The 15,146-nt window shown below is 40.6% G+C and overlaps 1 protein-coding gene across 1 annotated transcript in view; it reads right to left on the reverse strand.

Annotated features, from left to right (window-relative positions):
* The window catches only part of RYR3 (ryanodine receptor 3), a 366,436-nt gene that overhangs the window by 118,635 nt on the left and 232,655 nt on the right, over positions 1 to 15,146 (reverse strand). Inside the window, 3 exon segments of the mRNA XM_023752849.1 lie at positions 2,745 to 2,865; positions 5,831 to 5,939; positions 7,152 to 7,332. Coding sequence (XP_023608617.1) covers positions 2,745 to 2,865; positions 5,831 to 5,939; positions 7,152 to 7,332 — 411 coding nt within the window.

A 15,146-nucleotide genomic window follows, 5' to 3' on the forward strand; every position in this document is an offset into this window, starting at 1 on the left:
GTTAGGACAAATAAACACATTCAGTAAAGTTTCAGGATACAAAACCAATATACAACATTTAGTTGTGTTTCTATACTCTAACAATGAAGTAAATGAAAAAGAATGAAAAAAATAATATTTACAAAAGTATCAAAACCAATAAAATATCTAGAAATAAATTTAGCTAAGGAAGTAAAATATTTATACACCCCAAATTTTAAGACATTGATGAAATAAATTGAAGAAGACATGAATAAATGGAAAGAAATCCTATGTTCATGGATCTAAAGAGTTAATATTGTTTAAATGTCCATAATAATACCTGAAGCAATCTATAGATTCAATGCAATCACTACAAAATTCCAATGTCACAGAAATAGAAAAACAATCCTAAAATTTGTATGGTACGGCAAAATACCCTAAATAGCCAAAGCAATCTTGAGAAAGAACAAAGCTGGAGGCACCACATTTCCTGATTTCAAACTATATTAAAAAGCTACAGTAATCAAAACAGTACATTATTGGTATAAAAGCAGACATATAGATCAAAGGACAGAATTGAGAGCCAAGAAAAAATCTATACATACAAAGTCAAGAAAGATTTGACAAGAGAGCCAATAATACTCAATGGGGAAAGGATAGTCTCTTCAATAAATGGTGTTGGAAAATTATATTCACATACAAAAGAATAAAATTACCCCCTGTCTTACACCATTCACAAAAGTTAACTCAAAATAGGTTAAGAAAACTTAAGACCTGGAATATAAAACTCTTAGAAGAAAAAATAGTCTTAAATTCCTTGACATTGATCTTGGTGATGATTTTTTGGCTACAACACCAAAAACACAGATAATAAAAGCAAGAATCAACAGGTGAGACTCCATAAAAACACACACAACACACACCACAAAAAACTTCTGCACAGCAAAAGAAACAATACACAAAATAAAAAGGCAACCTGTGTAATAGGAGAAAATATTTGCAGACCATATATCTGACAAGGAGTTAATATCTTCCCCCCCCCAAATAAGGAACATACAATGAAATAGCAAAAAAGCAAGTACAGTAATTCAATTAAAAATGGGAAAAAGACCTGAATAGAAATTTTCCCAAAGAAGACACAAAAATGACTCTCAAGGTACATGAAAAGGTGCTCAACATCACTAATTATCAGGGAATTATGAATTATGCAAATCAAAACCACAAGATATCACCTCATAATTGTTATAATGGCTAGTATAAAAAACACACAAAGGCTAACACATGCTAGTGAGGATGTGGACTGTTGTACACTGTTGATGGGAATGTAAACTGGTACAGCCACTGTGGAAAATAGTATGGAGGTTCCTCTAAAAATTAAAAATAGAATGTCCATATGATCCCACTGCTGGGTATATATTAAAGGAAATAAAGTTATTATCTTGAAAATATCTACCCCCCTATGTCCATTGTGGTATTATTTATAATAGCCAATATTTGGAAATAACCAAGTATTTGTTGATGGATAAATGGATATAGAAAATGTGACACACACATACTGGAATATTGAGCCATAAAAAAGAAGGAAATCCTGCCATTTGCAACAGTTTGGCTGGACTTTGGGGGCATTATGCTGAGTGACATAAGTCAGACAGAGAAAGGAATTACTGTGTGATCTCATATATGAGAACCTAAAAACACTGAACTTATAGAAACAGAGTAGACTGATAGTTTTCGGATTGGGGTGGTGGAAAAAATGGGCAGAGGTTGGTCAAAGAGTTAAAAACTTTCAGTTATCAGATGAGTAAGTTCTGGGGATCTAATGTACAGCAAGGTGATTATAGTAAATACTATATTGTATATTTGAAAGTTGCTATGGGAGTAGAACAAAAGAATAACAACAACAACAACAACAACAACAAAGGTAATTATGTGAGGTGAAGGATGTATTAATTAACCTTATTGTGGTAAACATTTTGCAATATACAAGTGTATCAAATCATCACATTGCATACCTTAAACTTATATGATGTTATATATCACTCATATCTCAATAAAGCTGAAAAAATGTGACACATTCTATAGCATTTCCCAAACTTACCTGACCCCAATCTCCTTGTACACCAGTTAATATCTTCTATAAAAATGTTCCATAGAACACCAGTTTGGGAAACACTAACAGTCAGAGATAGCATTATCTTTTCAATTCCTCCATCTGTTGGATGAAATTGCCTGGATAGCAGGTGGAGTGAGGAGGAGAAACTGAAGGCTTCTGGGAGAGTATATGTGTTGCAAAGTTAACATGGATGATTGCCAAATGTCACAAGTCGCATTGGGGAAAATCTGTTTATGCTTCATGGCCATGAGGTACATAGATCGCACTGTGGCAGAAGGGAGCCTGTTCAAGCCCTATTGCTGCCCCAGGTGGCTACACAATCTGGGGGATGTGGAGGCAGAGAAAGAAGGCAATGGTGAGAGCTTTCACTGGTCCCATTCCATCAGCCTCCTTGTAGAGGGTTAGAGTGTTTCTAGGACTGTGAGATCTGGACTGTCCATATCTATGGGACATATAGGAGTCTCTGACATGGAAGCAGAGGAGAGAACAGCCAGTGGGAGCCAGGAGGAGAGGAGAGAATTCATTAGCAGAAAAGGAGCAAGACCTTCCCTGGTGCTGCCTGCCCTGCAAGTGGGAGCATGGAGGGACTGCGCCGGCAGACAGAGGCCTGACCCTGAGAGTGGCCCCCAGTGGGGACTGGCAGCACTCAACCCTGAGCTGCTTCTCTTACCTTTGTTCAGGGAGGGCAGTTTCAAGGGGATGCTGATGATCCCAACCAAGTCCTCGGTGGGAACAAGGGAGCGTAGGATTGACCTGATCCGGATGGCTTCCCCTTTTCCTGTCTGGATAAGCTGCAATGCAGGGTTAGAGAATAAGATAAAGGACGTTCCCACACCCTCGTTCCACCCCCCTCCAAATCTCTGGCAGTGAAATGGTTCTATTTAAGGGCTGGGTACTCTTCTAAATTTCTGTAACTGCAATAGACATGACCACGGGGACAGAGAGGAGCTTTCTCTTGATATTCTAGAAGAGGTGCTACTAAGGACGTCACTTGCTGTGACTACAATGGTCATGCAGTTATAGTATCAAGTCTCAGCAGTGAATGTGGACCCTGCTGGTGATTCTCAGTGTGACAGCAACAGGGAGCTCTCTGGCTGTGACAGGTGTTGAGAATGTGGCCACAATTCCAGAGTCCAGAATGCTGCTGCATGTAGAAAGACATGAATTTTAGTTTCCTAAAGAGATGGTTAATGCTGGGACCAGAGGTAGGCAAGAAGGGTGTAGAGAATGCCCTAGAGAAATTGAGAACCTCAGTGGAGCTATTCTGGGATGGATGACATGATCCATACAGCCATGAATGGGACAAGCAGTGTGTACAGGTGACAAGTATGGGGGCAACAAGTATGCTTGTGGGAGCGAGCCCTCAACAGAGAACTTAACTGTCATGAGCTCAGGATGGAATCAACCCTAGATCAGCTGCAGGGCATGCTGGGATATGATGCACAGAGGCCCTAAGGAAAGAACACCTGTGCACTCATCCTAGCTGCCATCTCTCATTCCTGTGGGTAGAGGAATAGCTGTCAGTGATGATGGCATCTCCTCTCCCACCACCACTCACGGAGTGGGGCCCAGAGGAGGGATCTGGCAAGGTGTGTGTGTGTGTAAGTATCAGACCAGAGGGGCAGTAAGGAAGGAACTCCTTCCCAGATGGGGCTCTGATGGTGCAGCTATCCCATGCTATCTCCCTGAGAACAAGTAAACTGTCTAACTTGTTTTCTGAAGTGATGACAGGTGAGCAGGGGAACTGACATCCCCACACTGAAGACTGTAGGACACCTAGTATTTCCCTGGCTCCCTTTCAGTTTCCTTCATTTGTTTAAGGCACAGAAATAAAAAGATGAGCCCATGTGACTGGTTTATCATAGTAGGAATTAGAATTCTAAGGGTTCTGATCAGCCTTCTTTATCAAGTTTTTGACTTTCTTCTAACAACAGTACTTTTGATCTAGGTTCTTCCATGTTGGAATCATTTCCCTAAACATGTGTCGATGGATTTGCAAATGGGCTAGACTGCATTAAGCAAGACCCATGAAATCCTGGAAGAAAGGTAAGAGTGGACTCTTTAATGCAGTGTCCTAAACTACAGGTGATGACCAATTAGTGGGCTGTAAAATCAAGTTAGTGGGTTGTGACCAGCATTAAAGAGCACGAGAGTATTAAAGAATAGAAGAAATTAGAGTGCAATGTCTATAGTAAGGATAAATTTTGTTTCTGGAATATACCTATACTAGGCGGCAATGTAAATTATATTTCTTACTATGATCAAAATAAATTGTTTTGGTCAAGAAGTTTAAAAGCCACTACTTTAATGGGTTCTGTTTTTCATTAGTATTAAAAAATATAACCCACCCACTTGGCAGTGACCAATTACACAATCTCATTAACACCAGATACGGCTGTTTATGTCAACCTAATCTGCATTGCAAGTGCTTATGGGAGATGCTCTGTAATAATCCCAATGCAGTGAGCACTACAGAGAGAGGCAGGCAGGAGCCAGAGCCCAGTGAGCAAGCCAAGCAGTTCTTTCAAAGAATTATCAAGTTTTTTTTTTTAAATTAAAAGGTATCTTTTCTGTTGTCATAAAATAAGCAGTTATTTCCTCTCTCACTTATGACGTGAGACCTTATGTGAAATAAGGCCACTTTCTCTCAGCCCACAGCAGAGGTAAAAAAGGGAGGAGGAAAAACACAAGTTTTAAGGTCAAAACTGGAAATCTGAGAAGACATTCCATGAAAACATCCCTTTTTGGCACGTCTATAAAACTTACCTCTGGGAAGTAACCATGGATTCTGGGAAGAGACTACTTTCCTGGTGCCTAACACCATGGTCATAAAGAAAATAGGGTTTTCCATGTGGAGTAGCCTGATGGCCACCATCAAAATCAACTTGAGAAATAGAAACAGACTCACAGATACAGAGAACAGACTGAGGGTTGCCAGAGGGAAGGGGGTTGGAGGATTGGGTGAAAAAGGTGAAGGGATTGAGAAGTACAGATTGGTAGTTACAAAATAGTCATGGGATGTAAAGTACAGCATAGGGAATACAGTCAATAATATTGTAATAACTTCTAGTATGTACAGTGCGAGGTGGGTACTTGAAATATTGATGGAATCACTTTGTGAAGTATATGATTGCCCAACCACTATGCTGTACACCTGAAATGAATACAAAATATTGAATGTAAACTGTAATTGAAAAAGAAAAAAAAAGAGAAAATCATAAAAAATAAATTAAGTTGGGTAACATTTTGAAGAAATTGAGGCATATGGCATATAATTTTGGGGGGCTTTTGAAGCAGGATATGGGGAGGATACACCCAACTAGTGCCACAGAGAAATCACACGACACAGAGATTTGCCCAGGAGTCATTCCTTAGTCGCACTTTGAGCACATCATGAGAAGGCAGGGTTCTTTGGAAAAGACAATAATGTGGGGGAAAATAGAAGACATATGGAAAAAAGGGAGACTAAATATTAGATGGTTTGACTTCATAGAAGAAACCAGGAGTCTGCAGGAGCTGAACAGGGCTGCTGAAGACAGCCAGGAGACAGAGCCGACTCAACAACAGGTAACACACACACATTCCCTAGAAAGCTGCAGAGTCAGGTACCAGAGCTGGAAGCTACTTTTTATGTTAGCTAAAAGGAGCTGAGAGAACATCATGCCAGCACATGCCAGAAGAATTTACATTCAGAAAATCTACAGTGCTCTTGGATCAAGCCCCTTAAAGTTGCCCTCTGAGAGCCCGATTACTCACATGCATTTCAGGAGCACAGCGGCCCAGTAGATCTATAAGAGCTGAATAAAATGACATAATTGCATTGCCCATGTGTACGATCTCTTCTTCATCTTCACTGTCTTCTGTGCTGCTGAGAAAGAACCAGCACAAAGAGGTATGAGGAAGCCTGGCAGGTATGGCCATGGCCATGTCAATAGTCATGAGCTACATGATATGAAAATGCTCTGTTCATCCTGGGCATCAGCATCCTTTTCCTTGGACACCTTTCCTCCCTCCAGAAGCCAACCAGGTGGTTTTAGGCACTAAGTTCAAAGGACCTAAATAATCATCCATGACATTCATAGGGTCCCATGAACTTTAAGGCATGTGTACTGACATCAGCTATCATTCAGACCATATACATTCATGGCGAGGCACCAGAATCCCCATAGTTCCTACTAACCATTCCTTCCCCTTTCCTTCCTGAACACACATGGAACACATTGAACAAGGAGTCAGGAGGGCTGCGTCCATGTTCTGGCTCTGTTGCTAACGAGCTAGATAACTCTGGGCCTCAGTTTTTTCTCATGTTACATGAGGGAGTTGGTACAGCTTATGTTTTAGGTTCTTTCTAGTTCTACTAGGTCACCTGCCAGAATAAATGACAAAAGAAAAAAAATCCAACCAGCTGGAGAGCTATCTCTGAGTTCTACCCACTCTCTAGATTCTGGGGTCTAATCCAGAGGCTGTGATTGAAGAAAGGGACATGGACATAAGACATAATGAAAGAAAAGTCACAAGGCAATCCTCCAATGCAGCAATTATCGCCTTAACCTTTAAATACCAAGATTATTGATGCTGTGATGTTTCATATTTTGCAGTTCTCTTTTTTACCTAAAGAATCAAATCAAAATACTTTCAGAAGAGGAAGTATTAAAAGTGAGGTATGAGATGAGAAACTGAGGTTTAAAATCCTGAAGGGAACAGTCTGGATTTAGACAACTATGGTAAACTTGTTGGTCCAGGCTTTTTAGCCTCTGCACAGCTTCCCCTGTGGCGATGCTGTAGGGAGGACAGTGTTGGCAAGAAGAGCTGGCCAGACTTCTCGATTTGCCAATTGGTCTGAATGGAGTAAGAAAAATGGAGGCGGGTGAAGGTGATATTGATCACGGACTAACTGAAGAGTGAAGACAGCAATGTGCTTGATAAAGTGATTTAAAATGTTTTCACCGCAACTGTACAGAACCTGTGCTTCCTCTAGCAGGGGAAGTTATTGACACGTCTTTAATGATTCATGTCCTGATGATATTTGGAAGCTCACCAACTAGATCCATACCAGACAGCAATTCCATTCACTTACACTTCTCTCTTGTATCCCTGAGAGGGGAGGTCGAGGGCTGGGTTCTCAGAGATCTTAATGGCACCCTGCATGGCTGCCAACAGACCATTTCCTCCTTCACCCCGCAGGGCCGGGCCGAAGCACTCGGGGCGTCTGATGAGCAGCTTGACCACGACACTGGCATTTTCTTCCACACTTTCACCTATGGAAAGAGGCATTGTTTCCTTCTCACGGGGAAGAACAACCCCAGGATCTATTTCTAATCAATGAGGCTGGGAGAACAGCATTTGACTGAGCTTGCCACTCACTTTTTTTTTAAAATTCTCACCCGAGGATATTTTTTTCAATTGCTTTTTAGAGAGAGTGAAAGGGAGGGAGGAGGAGGAGGAGAGAAAGAGAGAAAAATAATCAATGTGAGAAAGACACTTCAATTGAATGCCTCCCATACGACTTTGACCAGGGGTTGGGAATCTAACCCACAACCTAGGTACACGCCCTTGACCTGGTATCAAATCCTTGACTTTTTAGTGTGTGGGCCAATGCTCTAACCATTAAGCAACACTGGCCATGGTGCCACTCACTCTTAAGATCAGGAGGTAATATTGATGGAAAGAAAGATGAGCTTTGATAAATCAGGTCGGAATTTGTAGGTTGGAATTTGTTTATTTGAAGTATTACAATTAACCAATATAAAATAACATCTTGCTTTTTTTTTTCCAAATATATTTTATTGATTTTTTACAGAGAGAAAGGGAGAGGGATAGAGAGTTAGAAACACTGATGAGAGAAAAACATTGATCAGCTGCCTCCTGCACACCTCCCACTGGGGATGTGCCCGCAACCAAGGTACATGCCCTTGACCGGAATCAAACCTGGGACCCTTCAGTCCGCAGGCCGATGCTCTATCCACTGAGACAAACTGGTTAGGGTGACATCTTGCTTTTAAGTTTAGGATTTTGTGCTGTTCAGATTATTTTACCATCTTTAGGTCCTCAGAGGGCAAGAAATACACCACAGAGTCTCCCACCAATTACAGACTAATTCACAGTTGACTTAGAGAATAAAAAAACTTTATATATTTGCTAACTCCTTGAGGAGCACTTAAAAGGTATTTCCTTCCTTCTGTAAGTGCAGGTAAAAGAGTAACTCAAGCTGATGTGCCTCAATCAACCTGTGAGAGGTGACATATTAGCTCCTGAGCTATAGTCTCAGTCTAGTACCTGCCCCAGAACAACCAGGTTGGATCTCTGGGCATTCCTGAAATAATTTCTCCATGAAATAAATCTACTTGGTAAAATTGCCTTGGTTATACTTAAAATAGCTCTGTGGGAAGCTAAAGTTTAGAGAATTATACTTTACTGGTATTTTTCTTTGGAAGAACCATAGACCACCCAAGAAGTGATTAAGCAGCGGACCTGTCACATGTAGAAAGGGACAGCCAATGCCTCTCAGAGCCAATACAAAAGCAGCTTGACAGCTGTTCAAACAACTCCATAAAACACACCTTCTGTCTCAGATAAAATCTGAATTTGTGTCTGAGAATTTATCTCTCAGACAAAACTCAAATACAATACTTTTTGATGTTATGTATTGGGTGGAGCTTGAAGAAAAACTCTTCCACAAAATCTTTAGATACTTCTTGGAGGATTGAGCTCTATAATAGAGGTTGCATCCTGACACGCTGTTGTATTAAATACTTATTCTTGCATAAAAATTACCTTATCTCATAGCAGGCTAGAATAGTAAGTATTCATTATCATACAGTTTCTGTAGGTCAGGAATGCTGGAATGACGAAGCAAGGTGGTCTTGGCCTGAGACCTCCTGTGAGATTGCAGCCAAGATGCCGGCCAGCACTGCAGTCTTCTGAAGGCCTGACTGGACGTGGAGGATCAGCTTCCACACTCACGCACATAGATGTTGGCAGGAGGCCTCAGTTCCTCACCATGTGCACCACTCCATTGGGTGGCTTGAATGTTCTCATGGCATGACAGCTGGATCCCCACAGAGCAAATGACTCAAGAGGGGGAGCAGGCAGAAGTCGCAATGCCTCTTACAGTTTTGACACACACCATTTTCTGCCATATTCTATTCATTAGAAGTGATTCTCTGTGTCCAGTTCACACTCAGCAGAAGAAGAATCAGGCTCCATCTTTTGGAGAGTGGGGCACTGAAAAATCTACACGTACATTTTAAAAACCATCAGGGAAGTTTAAGTTCTGTTTAATAACAATTTTTATGAATCAACTTAGAAGTGTTGTGAGCAGAGAATCAGTATGGGAACCCAGAAAACCTGTCCTTTCAGTTCAGCCTTTTAGCAAATCACGGTGTGAGTATGCACCCTGCACAATCTCACTGGGTCTCACCTGCGCTGTTGTGATATTCATACCTCTTCTAGAGTGAGTCTATTAGTTTAACTTATATGCAGAGATTTCTCTCATAACATCCAAGATTCACAGGGGCTGAGCTTGCTGTCCAAATGCTTGAAATTATAAGCTTGTGCTCATCTCCCACATGAACTCATACTTGAACATATTTGATGGGCCTTACAGCCCTGGAGAGCATATGTCCCAGCCATAGTCCTTCTTGGTCCAGAGGTTGGCCTGCTGATATCCTTTCTTTTTAAAAAATTACTCAATCTTTTTAATTTAAGCTAAAATTCAAGATTGTAAATATATCTCTTTAAGCTTTATAACTGTGTAAGTTGATTCTGAAAAATTTTCATTAAACTGAATTTAAATAGCCAATCAGTATGCATTCATTGCTTTATATTTCAATCCTTCAAAAAGAGGCTAAAATTTTTGTAAAGAAGTTTTTCTTCAAGTTTTATCTAATGTATAACATCGAAAAAGAATTTGTTTTTATTAAACCAGAATCCATTTGAGGAAAGTTCTGAGGAGATGCTAAAAGGGTAAAATAATCACAATAATGGTATGGCAGAAAGAACCAATGAAGAGAGAAACCATGGGGAGTTTGAGTGACATTGTGCAATTTGCAGAAAAGCTCAGATAAAGTTATGATGCTAAGTCCTAAGGTTATGCTTTCCTATTAGTTGAAACTAAAATCTGTATCTGATAGAATTTAATCACAGGAGGGATACTTAAAGAAAAGCACCAAGAACTCAATATATTTGAAAGCAAATATTCTTAGTCATAGGTAAACTCATAGTTCACTACTTTCAAATGCTTTTGACCCCCAAAACTTATCAAGTACCCTCCCAGTATCATTTTTCATTTTAAGAATAATGAAGCTAGCTCTTCTACCATGTAAGAACACAGCAAGAAGACAACAAATTTGCTGGTGACTTGATCTTGAACTTCGTGGTCTCTACAACTATAAGAAATAAATTTCTATTTTTATATAAAAAATAAGAATAATGAAGCTAAAACTGAAATTTCCAGTGTTAAAATAAGAATGCTCTTTTCCTTCTCATTCCCTTGATATAAACCCTTGACCTAGGTAACTCCATTTCATCCTTCAGAACAAGCTTGAACTTGGAAGTCCCAGAGGACCTGGTCCTTTTAAACATCTGTTCCTCTTCCTTGAAGCGTTGAATACAAGTATAACTAATTGTATCTGTTTGTGTTGGTTTTTCTCACTAGACTGTATATTTAATAAGAGCAGGGCATTATGTCTGAACTATCTAACTCTGTATGTTCAAGCATCTTGTTAACACCCTTTACCAGTGTGCTGAGTTCAACTTAGCTCTTCACACTGTCATCAGCATCATGGAATTTGATGGGACATGTGCCGCAGACCAATTCCAGCATGACAGCAGGGCTGCATCTGGGAATGGCTGAAGGCGTTTCCCCAAACCTGAATAGGATACATTAAATTGATTGTGGCTGCCAGACAGCTAAAAGGCATCTTAATCTAAATGTTATTGCCTCCTACTGGCCAAACACCTGGACAACCGTAGGCTAATTCCCCCATTCTGACAATGGACTCTGTACCAAACCCTGACCCTTTGAAGTGTATATCTCTGCCTTGCCTCAGGACAAGTTGTGTTAATAAAAAACATGGGGTCCTGGGGATGAGGAGAACCTAAGACCTTAGACATAAGACCTTAGAACTTAGCTCCTTTAGCTAAGCTCCTCTGACCCCCAAATACCTTTCAAAATTATATCTCGTCTCCAGACTCTTTATTAGTCTCTGGATTCCTATTTAATCTATGCACAGCCTTCTCCAGATTCCTGAACCCTTCTTGATGTTGGGACAAGAACCCCGGCAACATGGACCACAATGTGCAAAAGACTTTGAAAAAAAAATAGGCTATGAGTTCTATACTGAGTTTGCTATTGAAATTCATTTGCCACTTTAGCCTTATTTTATCTGAATCTCAGGTTCAGATCTAAGCCAATTAGGTTGGCTCTACCAACTGACCCAGGAAGCCATTCCTTGATTAGTGAATAGTGGGCAGCCTTCAGGAGGAAGGAACTAAAGTGCAACCACTGATGCTAATTACTAGTAGAGAGGAGACTGTGGAAAAGAATTTCCAAAGGCTTTAAAAGGTACAGAGAATGGCATGATTAGAAGAAAGAGAGAACATTCTCTTCTTAATTACCTGTAGCTTAGCAGGCTGGACTGCCAACCAAATCCACTGTAGGGAAGATGAATATTGACCCTGAGGGCATTTTCCAAGGGAGTGAGCGATCTGAAGTAAATTAAGTTTTGCCCAAGGGCTTACAACAATGCTTTTGCTTGAGTTCCAAAAAGAATAAAGCTTCATAACAGTGTGACTGTTCACAGTGACTTTCTTCAAAGGCTCTGAACACTGTCTTCACATTACTATCTTCTTTTCCACATTCCCGAGACATTGGATGGAAATAGAATGATTGCCCATTTTACCCTGAAGCAATCATTCTCACCACAGGGATGATTAGTAGGGATGCAATGGTTTTCTCTTTAGTCCATCGCTTTCCTTACTCTCTATATTCTCACTACAGTCCCTGTTCTAAGGTCCTTTACCTGAAATGCTCTTTTCCTTCTCATTCCCTTGATATAAACCCTTGACCTAGGTAACCCCATTTCATCCTTCAGAACAAGCTTGAACTTGGAAGTCCCAGAGGACCTGGTCCTTTCAAACATCTGTTCCTCTTCCTTGAAGTGTTGAACACAAGTATAACTAATTGTATCTGTTTGTGTTGGTTTTTCTCACTAGACTGTATATTTAATAAGAGCAGGGCATTATGTCTGAACTATCTAACTCTGTATGTTCAAGCATCTTGTTAACACCTGGCATATAACAGGTATTCAGAAAGTATCTTCCAAACAAATGAAAAGACTCCATTGAGACTCAAGATAGAAGCTTGAAATGATTGGATGGAAAGTGGAGGGTGACCATGCATCACTACATCACCAGGCCAATTATTAGCCTCTGTTTACAAGAACTTGATTTCTCAGATTTCAGTTAGTCCTAAGGAAGTGAACATATCCTCACTCAAGTCCCAGTGCAATAAGGGAGATCACTGGGGGCCCCACATGAACGAATCTAGAGGTGCTCTCATTCAGTTAATTTAGAGAATCACAAGGCAGAGGTGATGGTCGGGACCCAGTACCTTTTCTTAAAGTGCCAACTTTAATATGGTGGTAGGAAATTTGTATAAACAAATTAGTGAAAGTAGTTAAGACATAAAATAACCCCCTTAGTGCTTGGGAAGGGAGCTGAAGACGTGTCAATAAATTACTGTGACAGAATAGAGAAAACAGGGCTTGGTGGCACATTTGATCATTAATCCAACCACTCATTGCTCCTGTATTACATGCCAGTAGCTGATCCAGGAACAATGGGCAAGTAGTGAAGATGACAGTTAAGCCTGGACAGCAGAATGAGACAAGTGGAACAGGGCCACCCCAGCAGATCCACAGGCCTACAGCAGAGCTTTCCAGCCAACTTGCAGATATGTGAGCAAAAAACACATGCTTCATAGTATATGTCAGTGAGATTATGAAGTTATTTGTTGTGTAGCAGAGGCTGATTGATACAGGGGTTAGAGCAGAAGTGGGGAAACCAGTTTCCCTGCAACTGTAGTGGTCCAGGTGGAAGATAATGATAGTGTGGGGAAGGATGTGGCCAGTGGAGGTGGTGAGAAGTCAGTAAATTTCAGATATATTTTAGGCATTGAATCAACAGAATTCTTGATGGGTTGAATGTGGGAAAAAGTTGAATCAAGGATGCCTTCTAAGATTTGACTTGAGTATCTACAAAGTTAGTTGTGCTAGTGAGAAAGATGGGAAATCTATGAGAAGAATTGGTTTGGGTAGATAATTATAAATCCAGCTATAAGATGTACAGAATTTGAAATGCTTGTTCAACTGCCAAGTGGAACTATCAAGTAGACCACTGGATACACAAGTCTGGGGCTCAGGGAAGAGAAAAGGATGGAAACGTATGCTGGGGCATGATCCGCATTTATGTGGAATTTGAAGCCAAGGGACTAAATGAAAATTTGCAGGGCAGACTGACATAATAACCCCAAAATTATGGAGACCAGTATTCAATCCCAGAATCATGCTACAATTTGCCCAGGTGTCTAGAATTTGGGGGCCCTATGGATTTTTCATGAAGTATGTGAAATAAAACTTGGGTGATATGGGAGCCTGAAATCAGAACTGAGGAATGCTCTGATAGAATAGAATCCACCTGTTAAATATGGGAATTCTCATCACATTGATGAAGATAACTTTGTGATGAGCTCACAATACTGTCATTTTGTGTGAATAGTTTTAATGCAGTTTTTGTACTGCTTTACTATTTCATTTAAAATGCACAATTTTACTTAGGTATCAGACTTCATTTACCATTCTTATCAATAAAATGACTGATAAAGAACTCATATATACATATGGATTTTGGATGTCTGAGCCTACTGCCAAGCTGCTCAGCTACCCTGCTCCTGGGACCAGCCAAGAAGTGGGGAAGAACTGCTGTGCAATTTACTGAGCATGAAAAGAACAGGGTCAAACATCTTTTCACTCAGGCACAGATTTCCTGATTTTGGTTCTCTGGGCATTGGTTGGCCATTGTCTTCTTTGAGTAATTTATTTTCTATGACTTGTGTTGTTTTAACTACTTATTTCTGGGATTTGGTGCTGTTTTACTTTGAGATTTTATAGATGGAGTCACATTTCCTTGCCTTTGTCTTTATAAGCCTTTACCTGACCCCACTGAATGATTTCCTTCACCTTCTCAGGCAGAGATTCAAGAGGTCCAGTAGGAAAATGAAGGAGGTGGGGAAGAAGGGAATGCACATGCCTTATAACAGGTGAGATGGTGTAACACAGATGTTAAGTACCCGACCCCTGCTGGCTGTATCTCAAATATGTCTCACAGTCTACCTTCTCCTCTTACTCTTTCTTTTTCTTTTCTTTTTTCACAGGAGGAGCACCCTGTGGGGAGGAGGGAGGAAAGGGAGGCGCTGCCTCTTTCCTTTCCTCCCTCCTCCCCACTGCTCTCCTCTTACTCTTGGTACAACACTGTTATTCATAATTGTCTCAAACTGTTATTTAAATATTTTACATTTGTTAATGTTTTGAAAATTTGCTGAATCTTTCCAAATGCATTGTAAATTTGAGAATAAGCCTAACCATCCCCAGTCTTCAGTAGCAATCATACTGAAGAATGGTTATTATATCCTTTCCTACTCTAAAAACATGAATACATAAGCAGAAATGAACCAGTGGATTCTTTTAAGCAACTATACCAACTATGCCTTTCAAAGCTAATGTGCTACTTTGTACACTTGACCCTAAAAGAATTTTCCAGCTTTATTGAGATACTAGAGGCCCAGTGAATGAAAATTCGTGCATTCGGGGTGGGGGGGGGGTCCCTCAGCCTGGCCTGCACCCTCTCACAGTCCGGGACCCCTTGGGGGATATCCACCTGCTGGCTTAGGCCCACTCTCTGGAGGATTGGGCCTAAGCTGGCAGTCAGACATCCCTCTGGCAGCCCGGGAGCCCTCAGGGGATGTCTGACTGATGGCTTAGGCCCACTCCAGTGGGCCTAAGCCGTCAGTTGG

The sequence above is a fragment of the Myotis lucifugus genome, unplaced genomic scaffold, assembly GCF_000147115.1.
Source record: "Myotis lucifugus unplaced genomic scaffold, Myoluc2.0 scaffold_38, whole genome shotgun sequence".
Taxonomy (NCBI): Eukaryota; Metazoa; Chordata; class Mammalia; order Chiroptera; family Vespertilionidae; genus Myotis; species Myotis lucifugus.